Raw genomic sequence first — 27,979 nt, forward strand, 5'->3', positions numbered from 1 at the left:
CTTCCTGCATCCAGGGGATGTCCTAGCGTCCATAGACATCAAGGACGCCTATCTTCACATTCCCATTTTCGCAGGACATCAGCGGTTTCTACGCTTTTCCGTAGAAGAGAACCACTATCAGTTTGTGGCGCTACCTTTCGGTCTCGCCACGGCTCCTCGGGTCTTCACGAAGGTGTTGGCCCCAATGTTGGCACTACTGCGCCAAAGAGGCATATCGATTCTAGGTTACCTAGACGATCTCCTGCTTCTTGCAGAGTCTCCTCAGACCCTGCTACAAAACATAGAAATTACTATAATTTCTTTACAGGAATTCGGGTGGCTGGTGAACCAGCAAAAGTCATTTCTGGTTCCCACCCAGAGGCTCGAATATCTGGGTCTAATTCTAGACACAGTCAGGTCAAGAGTTTTCCTTCCGGTAGGGAAACTCCGGAAGATTCAATCAGCAGTCCAGTTGTTACTATCCAACAGCTGGTCTTCTCTTTGAACTTGCATGAGGGTTCTGGGGTTGATGGTGGCTTCCTTCGAAGCAGTCCCATTTGCCCAGTCCCATACCCGAATTCTTCAGCAAGAGATTCTTCTCAGATGGAATCGGAATCCGGAATCCCTGGACAATCGGATCCGATTGAGCAAACAGACCAGAGAGTCTCTGGTCTGGTGGCTTCGGTCTCCGATGCTCAGCCAGGGAAAGTCATTTCTGCCAATATATTGGACGATAGTGACCACGGATGCCAGTCTATCCGGATGGGGAGGAATTCTCGGTCAGTTATCTGTCCAGGGACTTTGGTCCCCTTAAGAATCCAGGTTGCCGATAAATGTATTGGAACTGAGAGCGATAAGACTTTGTCTGATTCACTGGACCGAGCAGCTCCAGGGCAGCCCGGTTCGGATCCAGTCGGACAACGCCACGGCCGTGGCTTATGTCAATCACCAGGGGGGCACCAAGAGTGTCCGAGCGGCCAAGGAAGTGGCTTGCATTCTTCGCTGGGCGGAACAATTTGTTCCAGCGATCTCTGCGGTGTTCATTCCGGGGGTGGAAAATTGGCAGGCAGATTATCTCAGCCGTCAGACTCTGGATCAGGGGGAATGGTCCCTCCATCCAGAAGTTTTCCACCAGTTGTGCCTACGTTGGGGCACCCCGGATGTGGATCTGTTGGCATCACGATTCAACAGGAAAGTACAGAGATTCGTGGCTCGCTCCCGCGATCCTCTAGCAGAGACCGCAGACGCACTGATCGCCCCGTGGGGGCAATACCAGCTAATGTATGCCTTCCCTCCTCTCAGGTTACTGCCAAGACTTCTTCGCAGAATAGAGGAGGAAGGAATTCCAGTAAACCTGGTAGCTCCGGACTGGCCTCGCCGAGCGTGGTACGCCGACTTGGTCAGACTGGTGGCGGACGTCCCGTGGAAACTTCCTCTCAGGGAGGACCTACTGTCTCGGGGACCGATCTTCCATCCTGCTTTACGATCGCTGGCTTTAACGGCCTGGCTATTGAGACCCAGGTGCTGAAGGACAAGGGATTGTCAGCTTCAGTTATTCCTACTCTAGTTAAAGCAAGGAAAGCGACTTCCAGAAAGATTTATCATCGCACATGGAAGTCCTACATTGCATGGTGTGAACCTCTGGGGTTCCGTCCACGGTCTTATTTGGTTAGTCGAATATTAGCTTTTCTGCAACAAGGGGTTGAGCAGAAACTGGCCTTGAGTACTATCAAGGGTCAGGTCTCAGCATTAGCTATCTTCTTTCAGAAGCCTTTGGCTACTCATTCCTTGGTGCGGAATTTCATCCAGGGGGTGCGACATCTGGCTCCGCCAGTGCGCGCGCCGTTACCACCCTGGGATCTTAATTTAGTATTGTCGGTTCTTCAGAAACCTCCCTTTGAAGATATTAGGGAGATTCCTCTACCTACGTTGTCCCAGAAGGTGGCCTTCTTGGTGGCTATCACTTCTGCACGCAGGGTGTCAGAACTGGCCGCATTATCTTGTCGTTCCCCATATCTGGTGGTTCATAGAGATAAGGTGGTTCTTCGTCCGAATCCATCCTTCCTACCAAAAGTGGTTTCAGAATTTCATCTGAATGAAGAAATTGTATTACCTTCCCTGTGTCCTAAGCCCAGTCATCCTCGGGAGTTTGCTTTACACTCCTTGGATGTGGTCCGGGCGATCAGGGTATACTTGAAAACGACAGACTCGTTTCGCAAGACGGATTCACTTTTTGTGATCCCGGATGGACCCAAAAAGGGGTTGCCTGCATCTGCCGCGACTATTTCCAAATGGATCAGACAGACGGTGGTACAGGCTTATTCTATTAAGGGTCGGGAGCCCCCGTTCCCTGTTAAGGCGCACTCCACTCGGGCACTTAGTGCGTCATGGGCCTTTCGCCATCAGGCGTCAGTGGTCCAGGTGTGCAAGGCGGCTACCTGGTCGTCGGTGCATACCTTTACAAAACATTATAAAGTTGATGTAATGGCATCGTCTGATGCCTCGTTTGGCCGCAAGGTTTTGCAGGCCGCCATTTGAGGAGACCAGTGGTCTACCTCGAGGGTTTTTTTCCGTTGGAATTTTTATTTGAGTCTCATTCTTTGTTTATAATGAGCCTTTAAAACTTCTAGTTTGGCACCGGTTGGGCCTTCTAGATTGGATTTTGATTTCGGTCAATCCCACCCCTCATTTGTGGCACTGCTTCTGGATGTCCCAGTTCTTGTGAATCAAGAAGACTACGTCTGTCAATGAGCGACAGAGAAAATCGGATTTTTGTAAGATCTTACCGTAAAATCCTTTTCTCTTAGCTCATTGACAGACGTAGTACCCGCCCCTCTATCATTGAGTTGGGTTGGGTTAAATTCTCTGTTGCTGCTTTGTGACAGAACTGATGCCTTGTAGCAGAGAGAGGGAGGATATACCCTCAGGGACTGCCCCTAAGGTGGAGCCAGAACGTTTTTTCTTTCTGCCTAGTCCTGCTCCTGCGGAGACAACATAACCCAGTTCTTGTGAATCAAGAAGACTACGTCTGTCAATGAGCTAAGAGAAAAGGATTTTACGGTAAGATCTTACAAAAATCCGATTTTTTATTTAGTCTATAGGTTTAATTTCTAGTGCGGTAGCAAAAATTAGTGTACCTTTCCCAGTTTGAAGTTCCCCACTTTATGCATGACTAAGGCCCGCCATGGACAGTTTGAGTCTCAGTCGGTTCAGCAGGAACCGGCTGATATTTGAACCTTGCATGGGCAGGCTGCAATCAGCCTGCTGGATTTTTCATGCAATTATCGTTAGAAACTGGTATAGCGGCTAGCAATAATCACTGTCTCTTCTCAGCGGGGATGGCTTCCCCCGCCGGGAGAATACAATGGCTCAGCGGGAGGGGATTCCAAATCAACACTAACTCGTGGTTGCAGGAAATAGATTCACTCCATGTATGGCCTGCTTAACAATCCGATCTGAGCTGTCAGGTTCTATTTTCAGAGTTGCATGAAAACGTGGACACTGTTTTTTTTTTCTTTTCAATGCAATGTTCAGTTGGCCACACACATTACATTCTGATCACACAACTTACTACATTTGTTTGAAGGGTACAAAAATTAAAAAATGTGGAGATGTTAGAAAAAGTTAACAGAAGAGAACGCAAAGTGTTTAATTTTTTAATACATTAAATCTTTTTTGAGTCCACACATTACGATCTCTTTACAATTCTATCTAAGTTTAGCAGATTCAGATTGTAATGTAATTGGATGGATTTTACACATTAATCCCCTGTGCTATATCTGCAAGCACACATTGAATTTGGAACTGCCTTAGAAAATGAATACTGGACTCGGTCTCGTAGCTGTTGGGAAAATACAAAAATGTTTAGCATTTATCTTTTAGCACACAAGCCAGTTCTTTAAGAATGCGAGAGGTTTGGTAACTGGTTTTTGCTGGCTGCTTGACAGGCACTATATTTGTCAAAACCATATACTATTATACTTAACTATTTCAGTAAATCAGTCACAATCTTTTAAACTGAGCATGTGATGATAAAGGTAATAGTAGAGTTGGAGAGATACTGGCAGCTGAATGGATATTCAAATCTTAACCTTTCCTGAAAAAGGTCAAGCTTGACCGCACTTCATGCTTCTATATAGAAGTACTTTTTGTAAGCCTATAATGAAATAATTATGCTGGCTGCCACTGCCAAACCCCACCTAGAAATTAGTTTCCTGGCTGTTAATGCTGACCATTGGTTTTAATACTTTGGGTCACTGACCCAAGGCAATATGCAAACTAGGAAAGCTTTAAGAAGTTCATTTTTATATATACGTGTTGCGAATCAGTATGTCAGAGTGTTGAAGCTAGAGAGCCAGCAGCCAGGCAACTGGCATACTAGAAGGGGTCATCAACAGGAAGCCATTATGTACCGGTCAAGTTTCCTTTAATGCGATGAGTGGGCCACACTGGGCAGTAGAAGGTTGTGGAAGCATATACTGTACTGTATTTCTTGATCTACCTATCATTTTGGCATGCAGATTTCTATGAAGGCAACTTCTGAATATGTATTTTTCCTTCATATGCCTACCTGAGTCCAGAGATGGAACTGGACCACCCTTAGTTCTCTCAGCGAAAGCAAGCAATCCGATTTCAGTTTGCCATGGGGATATGACTAAAAATACATTTTGATTTGTGTTTTGGGCTGTACTTTGCATTTTATAGCTTTATAAATTTACTAAAAGTAAACTACAATGTAAAAGAATGGACTTTTAAAGAATAGGCCACATACAGCGCTTGCTAGCTAAAAGTTAAATAAATTATATATATATATATATATATATATGGAGATTCCCAATATTGATTAAACCAATTGCATGCATGACTCGATAAAATTACTTAATAAAATATGAAATCCACAGTAAAAAACAATAAAAGGTGAAAAAGTGAATTATGTGCTCAAATTATATCCCTTTGTGCATGAGTGGCTGTGAAATAAAATGTAATAAATATATCAAACAATAAATAATTGCATTCTGTAGTATACGTATCAATACAATTCAAAGGATAGAACAGTCCAATATTGAGTAGTGACTTTGTGCTCAAAAAAATATAGTCCTTAGTGAGAGTGGTTCTTCACAATAGGAAGGTGCAACTGCTGTGACTTGATTGGCTACGGTGTCGATTCCTTCTCCCAAGTGAATGAAAGAATTGGATCACTTACCACATGCAGTGGGTCTCATATGCCATATGACATTAAGACCATTCACGCTTTGGTGGCCTCCTGGGCCAAAAGGTTCCCCTTTGGGCGGTCCTGCGGACTAATAAAGATCCTCTGGACTTCCGGGGTGCAACAACCCAGTATGATAAGGAGGAGAAGAAAGAAAGCTCCAAATAGCGTAATAAAGTCAATTTTAAAGTTTTTTTACCCATACATAGGGTGCCGAACATGAACGCAAAGTAAAAAACACTCCCTGGTGATCAGCGGTGCGGGCTGCGCGTCGTTTTTGCGGAATCAACGGGCTTACTTCCGGCTTGCGTTCCACTCAGGGTAGCGTCGTGACGCTATGCGGTCTAAGCTGACGCGTTTCGTCACATCCGGTGACGTCTTCAGAGCTCTCTGCTCTGCCCACTCTTTGCTTACTGGAGGGGGTGGAACAGCTGGCTCAGGCTCTTAGCTCGCTGAGAGGCTGAGCCTGGTGTCAGTCCAGGCACCTGGCAGATCCCGACTTCCATAGTCGCGATGACGCGGTGCCTGGACTGACTTCTGTGACGTCAGCAGAGAGCGGACTTCAGCCCGCTCTCTGCTGAAAACAGGTTACAGGAGTGCAGAACAAACTGCACTCCTGTGATCCATAGGAGATGTACAGCCAAATGAGCTTCGGTTGTACATCTTTTAAGCTTTTGGGATTGTACAGAGTGATTCCAAAATAGTGTAAATGATTTTGGGCACAATTCACTAAGTGATCTGTTACCGAATTCGAGTATGCGGTAACATATTACATAACGTTAAAAGAAAAAAAAAAAGGTGCAATTTTTGAAGAAACTCTCGTTATGAACTCGCATGCGTTATCTAGTCGAAAATATCTCATGACATTGTGCGGTAAGTTATCGCACGCATCTCGCATGAACATCACATCCTGGTGAGAATCGGGGAAAAACATGTACTTTGGTGCTATTGCACGGAATCCAATTAGAACTTGGGTAGGAGATGGGAAAAAGAGGACTAGGAATTTCCCACAATCTTACCAGCGACCATCTGGTATGACACCTTTCCAAAAAAATTTAAGGCTGACAGCAACTTGGTCATGGCTGATATGACATGACTTCTCTGTGTGGAGGGCTTGAGGTACCTGATCAGTTGGATATAGATCTCAATTATCAGTTGCTTAGATAACCTGAACTTCTACAGGATCTCAGTTTTACATAATTGGTCCAGAAGTGTGCGCTCCTTAAAAGTTCCTTCCTTCAAAAGGAGCATTTCACATCTCCTCCTCTGTATTGTTGATGGTTCGAGACTGGATGCAAAGGGCTCCATTTCAATAGGATATCTTCTCTTACACTCCACACACCTTCAGCTTGCACTTTCCCACCTATGTTTCAACCAGTAACCTGGAGGAGGTCTGACATTGCCGTGATTACTGCATAGTTATCGCAAGCTCGGAGCAATACTTAATTACCTCGTGCGTTTATTTTCTTTAGTGAATTGACTTTAATGCCTTTTTATGCGTTATTTACCAAACGTTTTTGGTGTTTCCGATAAATACCGCATACGAGCGATAGTGAATGGACATTTCCGTTATCGCATGCGTTAAGTGATCACGTGACCGACATAACGCATGCGATAAGCTTTAGTGAAATGTGCCCATTATGTGGTTCAGTATGTTGTGGTGGGGAATAATGTTCAATCCTGTTAGGAAATGGGACTTATTCCCAACTTTTGGTTTTGCAGTCAAATAATAATTGTGTAATTTCCGTTAGCTAGTAGAATGTTTATCTTAATTTTTTGTTTTTACTTATATGGACCTTATACCTAGAATTGGTTTTGATCATGGTTTATTCGTTTTTAACTGAAAATACTTATTTGTGTTTTTTAAGTTAAAGTTTGTCTGGGCAAAATTAAGGAATTGCAAAACAGTTGTGCAATAGACTTCTAGAGAAATGTCACTGCTTCAAGCCTGTATGAAAAATCCCTCATCTCTGGAACTCCAGGTGCCAAGCAAAGGGAGCCCAGAACCCAATAATGAATTGCACACCGATGATGTCAGATCACATGCATCCAACTTTATTAAACCCAACATAGCACTCTGCAGCCCCACCTTGGACCATCTTTGGAACGCTTTAGCCAATACAGGCTTGGCTACAGAGAACTTTTGTAACCAAGCCTATATTAGTTGAAGAGGGCTTCGGTTATGTCTAGGTTTATGAAAGTTGGATGTGATCTGACAGCGTTGGTATATGACGTTCCTGCTTTCTTTTTGACATTTCTGCAATGCATGGAAACTACCATGTTTTGTAAGTACAGAAATGTAGTATGCTCCTAACTTCAAGTGGAAGTAAAAGGCAAAACTCTAACTCTAAACCTACTCCAACCCTTAGTTTATGCCTAAGCTATCTAACCCTGTAAAGAAAAGATCGCTACACTTACCTATTTATTATTATTATTATTATACACCCAGTCTCCAGCGGTGCCTTCTGTAAGCAGGAGAAAGCAGACAACGGCTGGGAAATACCTTGGCAGGGACTTTCACTCATACACTGACTATGGTGCTTCAGATGTCAGCTGCCTCTCCTACATACAGAAGCCGCCGCTTAAAGCTCAACCCGGGACTGGAGCGGCTGCAGAATAGGCAAGTATAGTAATCTTTTCTTTATAGGGCTAGATGGATATGGCTTAGAATGGCAGTGGGAGTAGGTTTTAAATTGACTTCGGTTTTTTTTAGGTTTTTTTCCACTTTAAGCACACAACTTGGAGAAATGCCTATGTATTGCAGTGATATACTGATTTATTTTTTTTTCCCCAGAACATATACTTTAAATTGCAAATTTCAAGCTCTAAACTGATCTTCTTTGTATTTCTTAGCATAAAGTGTTTTTTCTTTGTTCTGAAGCTTGTAGAATTAATGTACGGTATCTATAGGTATGTCTGTCCTGTGACTCCTGTCACTAGCTTCCTGCTTCTGCATTTCCATTAGACATCATTGAAGTAGTTGCAGTACAATGCAGTTTCTTTGTCCTTTTCCATGCTGGTCTCCCAGATATTTATATGGCAATGTAGTTTGTGTTAGCAAATCTGTACCTGTTGAACTGTCCGTTTTAGTCTTATGTATAACATTTGGTACAGTATACCATTTTGCCTGTGAAAGTGAATGCAAAGTTAAAAGCTGGGATTTGCAGAAGCGCTGTGTGTAAGTGGTCTGTGTGTTATGTTTGCACACTGTAAAGAGAGCACATGAATTAAAGACTTGTCCTGAAATGGGAAGTTCCCTTTAGTGCTGGTGAGTGTTGCTTCCCTTACAATGCCTTCCTCTTTTTACGTCTTCCTTCCAGATTTTAAATAGCTGTTATTTTAAAAAAGTATTCGCGTATGCGCACACCAAATCTGTAAATCTAGTGTGTGCTGTTAAGTTTGCACTGTTAAAGTCAGATGCATTTTATACTCCGAACACACCCATACATTAGGAAAAAGCCAGTCAGCTGAACAAAATGCAACAAGTGTTTTTTTTTTTTTTTTTCAGAACAAGTAAATGCAGTACAATCACCTTTTTTTCTGTGCTTTTAAAGTGGTTGTAAACATATATACCCTGTGAATTGACTGACCTCAGGTTATACACCGAGATGAAACAAATACTGCTACTTAAGTTGTACCTGTTTATTTGCAGCAATCTCTCTTCTACCTCCATTGAAAGTGCAGAGTTTTCACAGGATCATTCAGCTCTCAAAAGAAGGACGGGAAGCTGAGGTTACACTCTGCAGAGCTCAGTGAGGAGGAGCTCAGAGAGCTGATTGGAGGGAAGGGACACCCCCCACCCACCCTTCACACAGCACACAAGAACAGAGATGAGGCTGTCAATCAGCTAGAGGACCCTCCCCTGTCACCTTTTTTTTTCTTGGTGTCACTTGTCATAAGTGACCCATGCACATAGAGGAACGAAGCAGCAGAGAGAAAGGACACTTAGTGTACTGGATTGAGACACACCATAGAGGATGTGCTTTGTTCATGTTTCATGTCTGAGGTTTGCAACCACTTTAGGTGCATTCAAACTGCAGTGTGCTTTATCCTTTGCTGCAATTTAATCGGTCAGGTTAGAAATGTAGATGCAGCCATTACTGAGTCAGTCTTGTAAAAACTGCCATGTGTGAGATTAGGCAGTTGCCAAAAAACAGCTGTCAGATTTCATGTGATCTCTGACCCCCTGACTCTCCTACTGAAGTGTCACACTCAAGTAAATCTAGTGAAGCTAGATAAGGAGGGAGGGGGCTAAAATATTTATCAAGTAAAGCTGTAAAATTATAACTTTTCTTTAAGAAGCTTCAACCTTTTAACTTATTTATTATTCCACACTTACCTGATGCTAGGTTCTGCATAGTTTAGATATATACCCACCCGTGGATCCAGCACCCACCACTTGGGTCCCGCACTACCATCTTCTCCTGTGATGTTATCGGATCTTTGAGTTCAGGCACAGCCTCCCAACGCTAGGCCAGCCCCCATCCTCCTTTAATGAATGGAGTAACGTGCAGTGCTCCCAGTGCCTCCTGGGATGTGCATGTCACATCTGGGGACTGACATTATTTGCCTTGGCAAGAGGGGAGGATTGAGGGGCAGGACCAAAACTTCTACAATTTAAAATAAAGACAGAGCGGAGGAAACTTCATGATGAGGGTAAAGAGCTGCTTTGCATTGCTGCAGGGTATCATGCAGTCATATTTCAACAGTGTTACCTGTTAAGCTTTTGGCCTATTGGATAATTAGATAACGCATCCTAAATGCAAAGAAGGGTGTTCTACCCACTACTTTTTGACCCACAAAAGTCGATTTACTAAACCCAGGGAGTGCAAAATCTGGTGCATCTCTATAAGGAACCCAATCGGCTTCCAGTTTTTTTTGTCAAAACTTAATTGAACAAGCCAAAGTTAGAAGCTGATTGGCTACCATGCACAGCTGCCGCAGATTTGCGCTCTCCAGTTTTAGTCAATCAATCCCAGTATCCTAAAACTTAGACCAGGTCACCCATTATCTGCTTCCTCCAGTATCCCCTGCACAGTACGCATGCACCTTTACATTGACAAACTGTATGAAGATATCACAGAGGATCAGCTCTACCAAAGCAAAGATAAAATTCAAAACATTTACCCATTACCAACAGGCAGATTTTATTTTTTAATTTTTACATCAGATCGACTTCTGTACAACCACAGTACCTATATTCCTATATGGCCTTATATGAATCAAAATTTGTCTGGTCCCTGCTGAAACAGCCAAAAAAAAAAGAAAAAAAATCCTTCTGCAAGGTAACCTTATGTTCTAGTGTGCATTGCATACTAGCCCATTATGAAAGACTTTCCTTAAAATTAAGCCCTCTGGGGGTTTGCTTCCATCTCCACCCAGTCTTCCTTCTAGGTTCCTAGGCTCCTGCCACTGGAATGGCTGAGCTGCGATGACGTAACTCCCAGGCATGTGCACGGGAGGCATGGCCTGCAACACCGAGATCTAAAGGGATGGTAGGAGTATGCCGTCCCTTCAGAGCGCATGCAGCAGTGATGTCAACAGCTGTAGAAATAGCGAATATCTCCTAAATGCTTGTTTAGGAGATTTTCCCTGTACCTACAGGTAAGCTTTTAGTATAGGTTTAGCTGTAGGTACAAGTGTCCAAGCAGTGCTTACTACTTCTTTAAGAGTTGTCCTCTGGAAATTGACGCTCTGAAGAGCGTTCAATGCTGTAGGCATGGTCATCATTGTTTCAATAACCCTTGCACTAGATGAAGGTCAGAGCTATAATCTCGGCTTTGAGTTTGAGCATCAGCACTTCTTTATCTTTGTAAATAAAATGTGGGGTTTTCCTAATCTCCTAGGATACCTTTACACAAACTTTGCAGATTCTAACCTTCTCTTTTGAACCATGACTTCCCAGATGTAGTTGTGTGTCATGATAGTATGAGACAGGCTGTTTTATGAAGAGACAAAGCTTTCATGAAGAGCTATATTTACTAGAAATCTATCCAATACATTTTGTGGGCTTCTATACCCATGGGATTCCTGCATCTTTTTAAAATAGTAAATACTGTCCACCGTGCTGACAAGTAGTATTAGAATTATTATTACCACTATTATTAATGGTAAGGATTTATATAGCGCAAATAATTTTTGCAGCAATTTTCAAAATAAAGGCATACAGTACTGTTACAATTCAATAAAGGTGAGTTAGGAGGGCCCTGCTCATGAGTTTACAGTTTAAAGTATGCATTGCGCCTTAAAAATGTACTGTACAGTGGATATAAAAAGTCTACACATCCCTGTTTAAAATGTCAGGTTTCTGTGATGTAAGAAAAAAAAAACAAAGCTAAATCATTTCAGAACTTTTTCCATTTTTATTGTGACCTATAAACTGTACAACTCAGTTGAAAAACAAACTAAAATCTTTTTAGGTGGAGGGAAGTAAAAAAAAAAACTAAAATAATATGGTTGCAGAAGTGTGCACACCCTTAAACGAATACTTTGTTGAAGCACCTGATTTTATTACAGCACTCAGTCTTTTTGGGTATGAGTCTATCAGCATGGCACATCTTGACTTGGCAATATTTGCCCACTCTTGTTTGCAAAAACACTTCAAATCTGTCAGATTGCGAGGGCATCTCCTGTGCACAGCCCTCTTCAGATCACCCCACAGATTTTTAATCGCATTCGGGACTTGGCTCTGGCTGGGCCGTTCCAAACGTAATCTTCTTCTGGTGAAGCCAATCCTTTGGTTGATTTGGATGTATGCTTCGGGTCATTGTCCTGCTGAAAGATGAAGTTCCTCTTCATGTTTAGCTTTCTAGCAGAAGCCTGAAAGTTTTGTGCCAATATTGACTGGCATTTGGAACTGTTCATAATTCCCTCTACCTTGATTAAAGCCCCTGTTCCTGCTTCACTGTGGGTATGGTGTTCTTTTGGTGATGTGCAGGGTTGTTTTTGCACCAAATATATCATTTGGAATTATGGCCAAAAAGTTCAACCTTGATTTCATCAGACCATGATACATTTACCCACATTTTTGGGAGACTTCAGATGTGTTTTTCAAACATTAGCCAGGCTTGGATGTTGTTGTTCGTAAGAAAAGGCTTCCGTCTTGCCACTCTACCCCAAAACCCAGTCATATGAAGAATATGGGAGATTGTTGTCGCATGTACTACACAGCCAGTACTTGCCAGATATTCCTGCAGCTCATTTAATGGTGCTGTAGGCCTCTTGGCAGCCTCCCTGACCAGTTTTCTTCTCAAAGTTTCATCAAGTTTGGAGGGACGTCCAGTTCTTAGTAATGTCACTGTTGTGCTATACTGTCGTCACTGTGTTCCATGGTATATCTAATGCCTTGGAAATTATTTTGTACCCTTCTCCTGACTGATACCTTTTAACAATGAGATCCCTCTGATGCTTTGGAAGCGCTCTGCGGACCATGGCTTTTGCAGTAGGATGCCACAAAGAACATGTCAGGAAAGACCTATTAGAACAGTTGAACTTTATTTGGGGTTAATCAGAGGCACTTTAAATGATGGCAGGTGTACTTACTCCTATTTAACATGAGTTTGAATGTGATTGCTTAATTCTGAGCACAGCTACATCCCCAGTTGTCAGAGGGTGTGCACACTTATTCAAACACATTATTTTAGTTTTTTTATTTTTGCCCCCCCCATAAAAGATTTAAGTTTTTTTATAATTGAGTTGTACAGTTTATAAGTCACATTAAAGGTGGAAAAAGTTCTGAAATGATTTATCTTTGTCTCATTTTGTTGCATCACACTGTAATCCCAAGAAATGGTGATGGCCTTTCCCAGTTATCTTTTGTTAAACTATTGAATCCTCCCCCTCTCATCAACACAAGATCGGGGAGAATTGTTCAGTAGTATACAATAAGGCTGGAAGGAGTTGACATTCCGAAGGAAGATATGCATAGGACAGCTGTGACTTTCTGACATGACCAACAGTTTTTTGCACTTACCAAACAAATATAACAAAACACTGTCCGTGTGATATATTCAACAGTTTAAAAGTGTACAGCTAAAATAAATTCCTTTTTAAAGGGTTTACATATGGGAATGCAAGCAGTCATTTTACTTCTAGACCTCAATAAAAACCAACACCACTTTAAATGGATAACTAAATGGCCACTACCTTTATTTATTGGTTTCAAAATGTATTGCTAAACCATATATCAAATTATTTATGACATTTTTTCACACAAATAAATTAATCCACAACACAACCCAGCTTTTGAAGCTCGGGTTATCTTAACCATGCATAACTTTCCCATAACTTGTCCCCCTTTCGATAAAGGTGACCTACCACATAAACAAGGCCGCGACATTGCATTAGGGAGGGTCGCTCTGCCACAGCTTACCCTCTGAGGCGACTGGTGGCTATCAATGTAGGAATAATAATTTACCTCCATTTGGCTGACTCTGAACATAACATAATGTAATGTAATCTGTGATGTAATCTGACTGGGCAAATAAATGGATTAGGGCATTGATACAAAGAAATCCATATACCTCAACCCTTTTGGTCTGTTTTAGATTTACGTAGAAAAATCTTAACCAAAACCTCCTCTACTACCACATCCTCCAATAACAGACCTCGTAACCCTTTTATTTGGAGGCAAAAGCTCAGAAATATGAAATGCCGCGAAGAAACATATTGAAAACATCGCCTGAAAAAGGCTGGCCTCAAATTCTGAAAAACACACCTTTTGAGCGCAAGTGCAAATTCCATCTAAAACTTTAGCCATAATGGAGCATCTTTTATCAGCCGTAAATGTTTTCTTCCTGTAACCTTTCATGACTTGTTGAACCGAAAAGAAGCTAAATAAAGACTGTAATTTTAGAAAAAATGAAACCTGCATAATATCTTATTTAAATGGGACCATGAATAATTTTTTTAATAAAAAATTATGGAAAACTAACTGTCACGGAACCATGAACCAGACGTACAACAACAGATAAGTGAAAATAAGAAAGCTTTATTGAAAAACAAGCTATAAAGCAAAAGTCCAAACGGATGGCGAAACCGATGCAGAGTCTTTGCGAAGCCAGGGGTCAGGAACCAGCAGGGTAGTCAGACGAAGCCAGGATCAGGAACCAGCAGGGTAGTCAGACGAAGCCAGGATCAGGAACCAGCAGGGTAGTCAGACGAAGCCAGGAACAGGAACCAGAAGTAGCAGCAGTCTTAGAAGCATGTGAACACAGGAGGACCAAGCAGGGAACTGAAGCCACAGACCTCCTATATATATGAGCTAGGCATCCAGCTCCTCCCAGTGGGAAGGAGGAGCCGCAGGGTGGGAGGCTACAAGAAACCCAGAAACCAAGATGGCCGCCAGCACATGTAAAACGAAGGAGAACAGCAAGAAGGTAAGACCATGACAGTACCTCCCCCTCAAGGGCCCCTCCTCCGCGGAGTAAAGAACGGTTTCTGAGGGAAGCGTGCGTGGAAGGCTCGGAGCAAGGCAGGAGCATGGACATCTGCGGCGGGAACCCAGGAACGCTCCTCTGGACCATAACCACGCCAATGAACCAAAAACTGCACCCGACCGCGGACCAGGCGTGAGTCCAGGATATTGCTCACCTCATACTCCTCACGATTGCCCACTCGGACCGGACGAGGCAGAGGAACCGAGGAAGTGAAACGATTACACACCAGAGGCTTCAACAGGGAGACATGAAACACGTTGGAGATCCGCATGCCAGGAGGAAGCGCAAGGGCATAGGCTACCGGGTTTACCCTGCGAAGCACTCGGAAGGGACCAACAAAGCGAGGCGCCAGCTTGGGAGTGGGCACTCGAAGGTTGAGGTTGCGGGTGGACAACCATACACGGTCTCCGGCCTGGTAGGAAGGAGCAGGCGCTCGTCTGCGATCAGCCTGGAGTCTCTGGCGCTGCGCAGAGACCTCAAGGGACTTCTGGATCTGTACCCAAGAAGCACGTAGGACGGAAAGGTGATCCTCCACAGCCAGAATATCCTGGGGAGAGAATACCTCCGGTAACACGGCAGGTTGGAACCCATAGTTGGCCATGAAGGGAGACGTCCCAGAGGAAGAGTTCACCGCCGTGTTCCTGGCTAACTCAGCCCAAGGCAGGAGGTCAACCCAATTGTCTTGGTGATCGGAGACATAGCAACGAAGGAATTGCTCCAAGGCCTGATTGGATCGTTCTGCGGCCCCATTGGACTGAGGGTGGTAGGCCGAGGAGAAGGAGAGATGAATCCCCAACTGGGAGCAAAAGGCGCGCCAGAACCTGGACACAAACTGACTCCCCCGATCCGACACAATCTCCTTGGGCAAACCGTGCAACCGGAAGACCTCCCTGGCAAAAATCGTGGCCAACTCCTGTGCAGAGGGTAACTTCTTGAGAGGAACACAGTGGCACATTTTGGAAAACCGATCCACAATCATGAGAATGACCGTATGGCCTCGGGATGCAGGGAGGTCCACAATGAAATCCATCCCCAGGTGTGACCATGGGCGCTCCCCGGTGGCTAAGGGTTGCAGAAGGCCCAACGGAAGGTGCCGAGGGGACTTACTCTGGGCACAAACGGAGCATGCCGCTACATATGCGGCGATGTCGGAACGTAGGGAAGGCCACCAGAACAGACGTGAAACAGCCCAGGACAGCTGATTCTTTCCAGGATGCCCCGCGGTCTTGGAGTTATGGTAGGTTCGCAACAACCGAGTGCGCAACTCCTCAGGCACAAAACATCTGCCGTTGGGTCTCCCAGAGGGAGCACCAGATTGAGCCGCCAAAATCTGCTCACCCAGGGGAGAGGTCAGGCTGGTGCGAATGGCAGCCAGGATCTGATTCGGAGGTATGACCGAAGTCGGAATCGACTCCTCCCTGGACAGGTCGGAGTACTGCCGTGATAAGGCATCCGCCCTGATGTTCTTGGAACCGGGTAGGTAGGAGACCACGTAATTAAAACGTGACAAGAACAGAGCCCATCTGGCCTGACGTGGTGTCAATCTCTTGGCCTCAGAGAGGTAGGTCAGATTCTTGTGGTCCGTCAGGATGAGGACCGGAACCACCGAACCCTCGAGCAAGTGCCTCCATTCTTTAAGAGCCTGCACGATGGCCAATAACTCCCTGTCACCAATCTGGTAGTTGCACTCCGCGGAAGACAGTTTCCGGGAGTAAAACCCACAAGGAAGCAGAGGACCCTCTGGTGTTCTACGCTGAGACAGAAGGGCGCCTACTCCCGTCTCAGACGCGTCCACCTCGAGGACAAAGGGCAACCCAGGGTTGGGATGCGACAGAATCGGAGCCGACACAAAGGTGGACTTTAGAGCCTCAAAAGCTCGGATAGCCTCGGGCGGCCAGACCTGGGAATTACTGCCCTTCCTGGTCAGATCCGTGAGAGGCTTGGCTAGCATGGAAAAGTCCCTGATGAACTTCCGATAATAATTGGCGAAGCCCAAAAAGCGCTGCAGGGAGCGAAGACCACTGGGCTGGGGCCACTGTAAGACAGCCGAAACCTTCTCAGGATCCATGGAGAACCCCTCAGCGGAAATGATGTAACCTAAGAAGGTTACCTGGGATCGGTGAAATTCTCATTTCTCAAGCTTACCGAACAGCTTGTTCTCTCGTAACCGTTGCAACACTCGTTTGACATCCAGAATGTGGGTCTCCATGGACTCAGAATATACCAAGATGTCATCCAGGTAGACCACCACACACTGCTGCAACAGGTCACGGAAAACATCGTTGATGAATTCCTGAAAGACTGCGGGCGCATTGCACAGCCCAAAGGGCATAACCAAGGATTCATAATGACCGGTCCTGGTGTTAAACGCGGTCTTCCACTCATCGCCCGCCTTGATCCTTACGAGGTTATATGCCGCCCTCAGGTCGAGTTTGGTAAAGACCGTGGCCCCTTTAAGGCGATCGAACAGCTCGGAAATCAAGGGTATCGGGTAAGCGTTCTTGATCGTGATGCGATTGAGACCCCTGTAATCGATGCAAGGCCTCAACTCACCGCCCTTCTTTTTCACAAAGAAAAATCCAGCCCCTGCCGGGGACGAGGATTTGCGAATGTGTCCGCGTGAAAGCGCCTCCTTCACGTACTCCTCCATGGCCTCATTCTCCGCTACCGACAGTGGATAGACTTTGCCACGAGGAGGAACGGCACCAGATTGTAACTCGATGGCACAATCGTATGGGCGGTGCGGAGGTAGGGCAACCGCGCGCACCTTATCGAATACATCCCGGTACTCCTCGTATTCAGGGGGCAACAGAGAGTCTGAGGAAGTACACAGCAACTTGACAGGCCCATGGATGCAACTAGCCCCACACTGCGGTGACCACGAGAGGATCTCGGCCGATCTCCAATCGAAAATCGGATTATGCTTCTGGAGCCAGGGGTACCCCAAGACCACCGAGTAGTGTGGAGACGAAATAACCTGGAAGCAGACCGACTCTCTGTGGACGGCACCAATGGCTAACCCCACTGGAAGGGTCTCATGAGTCACGTGTGGCGGCAGAAGGGGTCTGCCGTCTATCGCCTCAAGAGCCAGAGGAGAACCTCGAGCCTGCAGAGGAATGGAATTGGCGGCAGCGAACACACTATCAATGAACAAACCACCAGCACCAGAGTCCACCAACGCCTGGGTCGTCACCGAGCCCCCGACCCAGGAGAGGACAACAGTGATCAGTGGTTTGTCAACACGGGAAACCGGGGACGAGGAGACTCCACCCAAGATCTGCCCCCGACAGGATCTCAGGTGCGAGCGTTTCCCGGACGGTTCGGACATGCCAACCGAAAATGCCCACCGAGACCACAGTACATGCATCGGCCCTCGCGTCTCCGGAGTACCCTCTCCCCCTCGGACAGGCGAGCAAACCCCAGCTGCATGGGTTCACCCCCAGACAAGTCATCCCCAGGAGGCGTGGGAGGAGAGGGAGGCACGGGTGGGACAACAAAGGTAGGCGCCAATCTGTTAGGAGGCCTCCGCAGACTCTCCTTAAAGGAAGGTCTCTCCCTGAGTCTGGTGTCAATCAAAATCAGGAAAGAAATAAGAGACTCGAGCTCCACTGGTAGGTCCTGCAACCTCATCCTTCAAGGCATCCGAGAGACCATGAGAGAAAGCAGCGACCAGAGCCTCATTATTCCAGCCCACCTCTGCTGCCAGGGTACGAAACTCAATGGCGTATTCAGCTACGGATCGTGAACCCTGTCTGATGGACATAAGGAGCTTCGCAGCAGAGGCAGCACGAGCCGACACATCGAATACCTTCCGAAGAGAAGCAACAAAACCGGAAAACTCGGCAACCACCGGATTGTTGTTCTCCCATAAAGGGCTGGCCCAGGCCAAGGCCTTGTCCGAGAGCAGCGAGATTAAGAAGCCCACCTTTGATCTCTCAGTAGGAAAGGCATGTGGCAGCAACTCGAAATAAGTGCCCACCTGGTTAAGGAAACCTCGGCACTGAGTTGGCTCTCCCCCAAAGCGCTGTGGAAGGGGGGCAGAACCGGACATACCCCGAAACACCGCAGGCGCAACAACAGGTGTCGGGGTAGACTCTGGCGCAACAACCGGAGCGGCAGTAGGAGCGGGCCCAGGAGCGACAACCGACCCATCGGCAACGGGAGCGAAATGAACCGTGCGTTCAAGCAGGGTTTGCAACGCCACGGCGAACTGACCCAACAGGTGATCCTGCTGATCAAGTCTGGCAACCAGCGTGGGTAGTGAGGATGGCCCTGTACCGTCAGAATTCATGGCTTGGTCCTAATGTCACGGAACCATGAACCAGACGTACAACAACAGATAAGTGAAAATAAGAAAGCTTTATTGAAAAACAAGCTATAAAGCAAAAGTCCAAACGGATGGCGAAACCGATGCAGAGTCTTTGCGAAGCCAGGGGTCAGGAACCAGCAGGGTAGTCAGACGAAGCCAGGATCAGGAACCAGCAGGGTAGTCGGATGAAGCCAGGATCAGGAACCAGCAGGGTAGTCAGACGAAGCCAGGAACAGGAACCAGAAGTAGCAGCAGTCTTAGAAGCATGTGAACACAGGAGGACCAAGCAGGGAACTGAAGCCACAGACCTCCTATATATATGAGCTAGGCATCCAGCTCCTCCCAGTGGGAAGGAGGAGCCGCAGGGTGGGAGGCTACAAGAAACCCAGAAACCAAGATGGCCGCCAGCACATGTCAAACGAAGGAGAACAGCAAGAAGGTAAGACCATGACACTAACGCCATCCTTTATGAAAAAGCCCCTGTAAGGTTATTGGTTTCATTTAAAAATGACAACTATAATAACCATGAAGATAAGTAACTATCCCATGTTGATTTTGCCAAGGAATTTTGAATGTTTTGCTGAATCAAACCAAGTCCATAGATGTTCGGGACAAGCAGAACCCACTTTGTCCGCCTCCAGCACCAGCTCCAAAAACGTGTTCATCTGGAACCGTGAGAGAGCATCAGCGATTACATTTAGCTTACCTGGGATATATTTTGCTTTAACCCAAATATTATGTAAAAGACGTTTTGACACCAAAACTCTTATTGTCCTAATCACTGGGGGGGGGGGGGGGGGGAGATCTAGACGTTAAGCAGTTTATCAAAAACAGCATGCCCTTGTTATCCATACTTAACAAAAGGCGCCTGTTACGAAAATCTACACCCCAGATTTCCAGAGCTACAACTATGGGAAATATTTCCAATAAAACTATTCCTTAACAATTCTTTCTCCTTCCAGCATTCCGGCCATTTTGAGGCACACCAACTTTTATTCCATACTGCAGCAAAACCAGACGAACCTGCCGCGTCTGTGTATAAGCAGAATTGACTATCACAAATAAAGTCTTGCTGCATTATGGCTCTACCATTAAATTTCTCCAAAAATTGGATCCATATCAGCATATCCTCACCCATATCCTGCGTCAATCTGATCTGCGAATATTGATTTTTAAAACCTGCGATTGCTAAATACATTTTCCTAGAATATATTCTACCCACCAGTAGTACCCGTGTCGCAAAAGCTAAATATCCCAACAATTTTTGTATTTCCTTCAATAACTCTTTCTTCTAATTAAAATAATAATGTTAAATTTTTTATCCAATTTCTCTTTGGGAAGCCAAAACTACATATTCCTTGTATCTATTGAAATTCCTAAATATTCCAAGCCCTCTGTCAGATAAACCGTTTTTTTTTCTTTTGCTAACGGAATTCCAAAAATTTTAAATGGATCCATAAATTAATGCAATAAACTTACACAATGACTTGACTCAGCTGGGCCTAGAAATAGAAAATAATCGAAATAGTGAAATATATATCTTGATCCTGTCAACGACCCTAAAACCCATTCCACAAAAGTCGAAAAGGCTTCAAAGTAAAAACATGACAGGGAACACCCCATTGGAAGGCATTTGTCAAAGTAATATTTTCCTTTAAATTGAAAACCAAGTGAGTTAAAACTTCTATTTTATATCAGCCTTTACCAATAATGAACACTTATCTAGTTCTCTCAATAGGCAAATGGCTCGTTCAAAGAAACCAAACAGTTTTCCATATCTATCTGATCATTAAGGGACCTACCATGTGGAAAAGATAAATGGTGCAGAAGTCTAAATTCATTAGGCTCCTTTTTGGGTAGAATACCCAATGGAAAAATTCTAAAGTTGCATAAAGGTGGTGTTAAAAAATGGCCCGCCACCCTACCTGCAACTAATTCCGTATTCATTTTTTCCTCTACTATAAATGATTTTAGATTAACTTCTGAACAACCTTCTGAACAACCTTGAAAACTGGTAGTCTAAATCCTATTTCAAAACCTTCACAAAGCATGCTGACTATCTGACGCTCTGGGTATTTGAGCAGACATGGCAGCATGCTTTGAAGGTTCACTGGTGTTTTTGCCCTTTATTAAATGGCTCTCTGTTTCCTGTTTGCATTTCTGAAGCCATTTTCTTAAAACACTTAGCCACACTATATGGCCCAGCACAAAAGGCACACTCATGCCTATAATGACAGTTATTTGCCCATTTGAATTGCGAATCATTAAACACAAAGCAAATTCCTTTTTTTATATCCTGTGGAAACCGTTGCATTCACATTATTTAAAGGTCTTGATAATGGGAGCCTTTGTGGTATCAATAAATGAAGCCAAAGGCCGATATCCTTGCTTCCCCATATAAGGTCCTTGTGCACTGCTAACTTTTGTCATAATGACTCCTCATGTGAACCATCCAAAGCCACCAAAATTTTTGTAAGCTTCAAGGACGATCTCAATATGAGGAAACCTGAGCTTTTATTTGGATATTTTTCACACATGACGCTTACATAAATGCCTACAGGTCTCCTATCTTCCTCATTGTTATCCTTGTCCTGCCTAAAAAAATTCCTTACTAGATGGGAGCAATGACAATAAATCCACAAATTCCCCATTCCAAATGTTGTTCTTTTAAACCGGACGATAAATAAAAGCCCAGCAGTAAAGGTAAGCAAGGCATGCTTTCCTTGACCGAGATTTCCGGAATACCACATTTGGAGTTACTTTCCCTTTAAAAACGTTGCTACTATTATTATGCACAGATGAACTAATGCCCTGCTTCCTTCCGCCTGCAGGTACTGACCATACTGCCGCAACTTTACTATTTACTTGCGGATCTCCCATTCCTTTTTTTTTTTTTTTTTTTATAAAAGCCAAAGCATTAACAACTTGTGTCAAGGAATCAGATAAACTATTCAGTAAATGAACAGGCATACACTCACCAGGCCCAGCAGGCATCTTTTATCTGAACTGAACATTGAACTGTGCTCCGCTGGCCGATTTAAAGGATTCAAAGCTTTCATCACATCTCCGGCAGCTGTCACCTTGCTTTTCCTGTATTTCTCTGCTGACAGCCCCACTCCTCTGTGTCTTCCGTTAGCCACCTGCACTCTCCGCCCCTCTTGACATTCTTCTGTTCCGGACTCCGATACGTCATCCCTGTAGCTTCTATTTTCTGGTGACTCTGCCCTGCTGCACGCACTGCTCCTCCCCGCTGCAGATGGGCTGTAGATCCTCGTGGCTCTCCGCCTTTTCTTTGCTGCGCCCGTGACACCTCCCGGTCCTCCTCCCACTTCATCTCTGGCTTTGCTTTCCTCCTCTTGACACGACGGACCTTGCACTGGAGCCCGGCTTCTTCTTCCTCTGTCCTCCTCGCTGCCTCCTTCCCCCTGGGTATGGCTGCATTCTTCCAGACATCGGTCCTCTTATGTCCGCCACCTCCATCATCTCTTCGGCTGCTGCTTCTTCAGCTGGTAAGGCTAGGCAGGGGCACAGCCAGTCTTCTCCCCCTTCGGCTTCAGCCTTCTCCAGTAGCTGCCGCAGGAGCATCTTCATGTTGCCTCAGGGATGCCGGCGGAGAGATTTTTAGTATTATAGCTCTTCTGCAGAGCTCCGCCGCAGCTTACCCTCTCAGGCAACTGGCAGCTATCTCTTGCATAACCCCCCCTTTTTATAGTGGACCCCTTGCCTTCCAGAAACTTCTGAGATGACCGGACCTTAGTTTCAAGGGTCCCCCACGCCTACTGTTACAAGGCTCCCCCCAAACTCCTCCTGCCTATTTTAAGGGGAGCCTTGAAACTCCTTAGGCTAATGCCATTCCCATGAGGAAAAAGGGGTTCAGGGGGCCTTGAAACCCCTTTCCCCCCTCACATTCTTTAAAAATCTACAGCTGGTTTAGGGCTGTTCTTCTCTTCTCTATGAAGAATCCTGCCCTTGTCAGAAACTACCAGCTGATATCTGGACTGCACTTGATAGGCTCTTTCATGTATCCATTACTTCCTCCTTTTTTATATATATGTTTAGAGGGGTTCTAATATTCAGATTTTCTTTGTCATGTAATGGAGATTGTTAAAATAGTCAAGGGGTAAGAACAGTATGACACCCTTTTTTGTTGAAATGGTCATAGTGTAAGAACAGTATAGAAGCGTTCATATTGAAATGGTCAAGGTGCAAGAAAAGTGTGACAGCCTTCGTGTTGAAATCTTCAAGGTTTAAGAACAGTATGACACCCCTTGTGTTGAAATGGCCATAGTGTAAGAACAGTATGTAAGCCTTCCTGTTGAAATGATCAAGGTGTAAGGACAGTGCGAGAGTCTTCATACTGAGATGGTCAAAGTGTAAGACAGTGTTGACTTCCTTCATGTAATCTCTGTTTAGATGCTCACTTGCAGCTATCTGTGTTACTCTTCTAACCATAAGTCCTTGAGGACTGACAACAGTGCATGCATTTTTACCATAGGGGCACACCCATGAATCTCAGGATAAAATTTGGAAAACATGCACTGTTGGGCATCACCTGGAGTTGAGCATCACTGCCTTTTTAAACTTTTGACATTCTGAAGTCTCTCTCTATCCTTTGTCCTTTTTGTTTGCCAGCAGCAATGAAAACAATATATGACAGCTGAGCACAAAAGACCAGAAGTAACCAGAGTAGAATAGTTTTTTTCCCACAGAAATGAGTGGACTGAATAACATAACATATATACTATTGGACAAAATTAGGTCAAACTAATATGTACTTTCCCTTAAACAGCTCTAAGGAATGTTTATGTTCTCCTCCACTCTTAATAATGTGTTGTAGAAAAAAATGAACGTGTCCTAACAGAATGTTAGCCAGTGCAAAAAAGAAATGTACAAATTTTACATGGCCAGTTTAAAGATGTTCTAAGACATGGTTTTTATACATGCTGTCCAGTTCTCATTTTAGTGTTCTGAAAGACATCCTTGCATGAATTTAGGAAATCCAAACGTTCCAGATTGGAGACAGAGCATGTTGATTCGGTAATTGAGAGCTAAAAGCTGGCTGAGAACGTTCTTCACAGTGATTTGAGTAGTCTGCTCCCTTCCTTCTCTTCTTCTTCTACTAAGGTGTTCTCCATGTCCTTGTTTCCCTTAATGGGATTGCACTGTGCCTCTTTCTGTCTACTCTCAGCTTTTCTTACTCTCATTCCAGAATGCTCTCAGCTTGTCTTTTTCCGGCCAATCTGTTTTCCATGTCATCGTGTGCTCGTGCTCCAACCTGGAACGTTTGGTCTCTTTCCAAGTCAGGCGCTGAAAAGAAGGGTTAGAAGTGAGTTTTTTTTTCTTTCTATTGTTTTCAGCACAATGTGAGTTCACTAATAATACTGAAGTTATTTCCTAGGAAAACAATTCCTATGTTCGTTATATAATGGGCACAATTATTTTAGCAGTAGGAACCTTCCTGATAGTCAGAAAACCATTTCCGTATTGCCTTACCATTACCTGCTAATGTGATTTGTATCAATTAGCTGTCTATTTGTTTTGAAGGATGGCTGTCTGTGTATTGGACAATCAGTGAGAAACGCCAAGACTTCTTGATGTATAACATAAATACTCCTAGTGACCACTAGAAATCACAAAGGCAAATTAAATAATATAATGTAAAAAAATTAGTCCATAAGTGATAATAACATATGATAATGGCATATAATAAAGTCCCAAGGTTGAAAAATCTAATTAGGAAGTAAATGAAGTGATTGAAGATGTGAAGCCAAATCCGTAGTCACCCCAGTGTTCCAACAAAAGTGACACACATCTCCTTACCAGATACTGGTATAAAACAGGCTGTATATATTCCTCACAGCACCACTTTGATAGGGAAATCCTTACTCAAGCGAACTACCCTGAATATGGCCAGGGAAGGGGGAACTGATCCTGATGTTGTTCACAAGTGGAAGCTCCGTTGGTACCATACAAGGAAAAAGGGGCTTGATAGTGTGATATCATCAAACCATTTATTAAAATTAATATAAATTAACACCCACATGTATAGACAGAAATATTGCTCTGGAATCGAAAAAAGCCGGCCGGCTCTCATGTAGCCCGTCCTCGGGGCAGCGCGGTGACGTCAGCACGCTGTGCCCTACGCGCTCGTCTCAACAGACTTCTGATGGGGATCCATTTTGATTTCAGAGTCAGAACATTTAGATGATTAAGTAGCCAGGAAATTCTTACAAATGAAAGCCCAGTTCTGGTCCAATTGTTTGCCTATTTATTAAGTGGGGAAGGGTTACCATTTCTGTCAGTGTTTATTGCTGTTTTTGACTCCTTTGGGGAGAGTTCTCTCTTCTGACTGAGTGGCAGCTGGTCAAAAATTAGGGAAATTAGGTCACTGGACAGCAGGACCCAGACAGCAATAGAAACCTTTTAGCGGTTCTGACCTTTCCCACTCTATTATTTCTGTATTTTTCCCTATTGATGAAATCCCATCTTTTTTGTCCATCTAACATCCAATCACCTGACTGAAAGGGTTGGGTAACAAAATCTGATGCAGTTCTAACCCTTTCACACAAGTTTGGTCTTTAAATTACAACGGTCACGAGGAAGTGTAGGAGCTGCAATTGCTGGCCTGCTTCTGAAAATTCTGGCTGCATAGCTAGTTTTCGAGTCACAGATCCAGAACATGCATGGTCTAAATGATTTAGAAAAGTGTGTGAATACCTGTCCCAGGTAAGTGACTTAGAAATGTATTTTAAACTGATCTAGGTGAGTGCTGTCGTGCAGCTGATGAAAGCTACACTTCCTAATTCATTTTGCAGCACTATAGACAAGGAAATGTTTTAAAGCCCAACTCTGGAAACCTAAAAACTACCCCTTGCAGTGGGGCTGTACCTGCACTGCAATGGTTAATTGCTTGTTTAGGTCTAGGGGACTTTATTAATAACAATAATAACACTTTAATTCGTTTTACCGTACCTCCACTCCACTTCGCACTGCTGGACCGGTCCCCGCAGCTGCTTTTTCTCCTCCTTGCTCCAGTGGTCTAAAGTCCTGATGTCATCAACACCAATAGGGACAGTCCAAAGCAGGAGCATAGGGAAGCGGAAGATCAGGTTAGTAAAGGTGCTTCCCCGCTCCCCTAGACTAATTGAGCAGTTAGCCCTTGCAGAGCGGGCGCATACGTTTCCCCGTGTACATTTCTCTGGGATAAAGTGTTGGGTACTGAAGTGGTACACTCTTTCACGGAATTGGGTAGTTGTGGCACCCTAAAGATTAAACTCGCTTTTTAATTTTTGAGTTTGACATGCCTGCTTTTATTTTATTGTCCAGTAAGGCCACGTGAGCTCAGTATAATTTCTCCAGCCATGAGATGTAATATGTAATTGATGAGATACATTTTCAATGTAATGATATGGGGCAGTACATCTCATACTCATAATTTCAGCTTTTAGAAACCTAGTGGTAATGGTAGATCATCTGACAAGTCTTCTTTAAATCACTTTAATTTACTAAAATTGGAGAGTGCAAAATCTGGTGCAGCTGGGCATAGTAGCCAATTGGCCTCTAACTTCAGCTTGTTTTAATAACCTTTGACAAATAAAAACTGGAAGCTGATTGGCTTTTTATGCAGAGCTACACCAGATTTTGCACTCTCCAGTCTAGTAAATAAACCTCAGTCTTTCTCGTGATCGCATTTTAATCTGACTTTTTTATGTTTTTCAGTTCCATGTCAATTGCAGCAAGCCTTGTAAGTGAAGACACAAAGACAAAGTTTCTGAACAAAATGGGCCAGCTGACAACATCTGGTGCAATGTTGGCAAATGTTTTTCAGCGCAAGAAATAAGTGGCTTGCTGCTAGCCAATAAAACACTAAAGATGGACCACTTGCTCCTTGTACTTGAACTACTTGCCTTTTTATTTTTATTTTTTTCTTCCTGTCTTACGTTCTTGTAATATATTTTATTGAAGACTCCAAAGAAATTTGCACTTCATTAGAATCCGCATGTCTGTTGATTCAGGAGTTCATACTGTAACTGAAGTTGAAGAAGGATCCTTAGCCTATACCATGTCTCCGTTCTGTGTTTTGTCTATTTTTTTTTATACATAAATATATATATATATATAGTGAAAAAAGTATTTTTTCTGAAAAGAATATTGGCAACTCTATCTGTTATATACTGCACAAATTGCAATGGTACTTAGTAATGTAAATTCTTTATCATGAAATAATAAAGTCAGATATTGATATGTACGTACATAATGGAAATGGCAATCAGTTTGTTTTTATTTTTAAATGAATAAGAAAACAGCCAGCGTTAACCTGTGCCTTTTTTGGATTCATCCTCATTGAGTCTACAGTAGAAGGACAAGCATAAAAACTTGCATTCCCAGTTTTAGAGACAATGCTTTTTTCATTCAATGTTCCCTTGGCATTTGTACTGTGTGCAGTAATACTGTCATGTTGCCACGTTAATGTCATTTTAAAAGTGTAAAAACCTTTTGATGAATACCATCTTAAAAACGTTACTACAATTGTGTTCGCTATAATCAGGTCTAAAAGAAAAGACATTTAATATTTTTATGGTGTTTTTATTTCTTTTACCTCATTTTTGGTTCTGCATTTTCTATAAGCCATATCCATTTTTTTATTTTTTTAAGCTCTGCTTGCATTCCATTAAAAGCTGTGACTGAAAGCCTTCTACTATTAGAAGCTCCAACAGAGGAGCACCTTAACAAGATCCTTCCTTAGCCTTTATTAATCAGTGATTTTCTGACCCAGACCACATATGCAATCAGCAAGGTTTCGGAAAACACTTGATATGCCAATGCTTGATGTAGGTCAGTGGCTTGCCAGATAGTGAAAGAATGATAATGGTGACAGCCCTGGAGATCAATTATGGCAGCTCCTAATCTATCATAGCTGGTTCTTTTTAAACCAGTGGAAGAAAAATGTTGACAGTCTGTCATAAGGAAATGCAGTATTTATTCAAACCATCATCTTGTGGCTCCACTCAGTGTCGTAAATGAAACAGTGGTATACTTGAATGT

At 43.9% G+C, this 27,979-nt stretch overlaps 1 protein-coding gene across 7 annotated transcripts in view; it reads left to right on the forward strand.

Annotated features, from left to right (window-relative positions):
• The window catches only part of RELCH (RAB11 binding and LisH domain, coiled-coil and HEAT repeat containing), a 241,533-nt gene extending 213,901 nt beyond the window's left edge, over window positions 1–27,632 (forward strand). For 4 of the 7 annotated variants that reach the window (XM_082258176.1, XM_082258180.1, XM_082258178.1 and 1 more), the window contains one exon: window positions 26,654–27,630. In XM_082258176.1, coding sequence (XP_082114302.1) covers window positions 26,654–26,774 — 121 coding nt within the window. In that variant the 3' untranslated portion in view covers window positions 26,775–27,630. Of the gene's footprint in view, window positions 1–24,143; window positions 24,261–26,653 lie in introns of all 7 variants that reach the window. The other 3 variants (XM_082258177.1, XM_082258182.1, XM_082258179.1) reach the window with 2 other exon arrangements.
• The last annotated feature ends 347 nt before the right edge of the window (window positions 27,633–27,979 follow it).

The sequence above is a fragment of the Pelophylax lessonae genome, assembly GCF_965119305.1.
Source record: "Pelophylax lessonae genome assembly, chromosome: 5".
In the NCBI taxonomy this organism is placed as follows: Eukaryota; Metazoa; Chordata; class Amphibia; order Anura; family Ranidae; genus Pelophylax; species Pelophylax lessonae.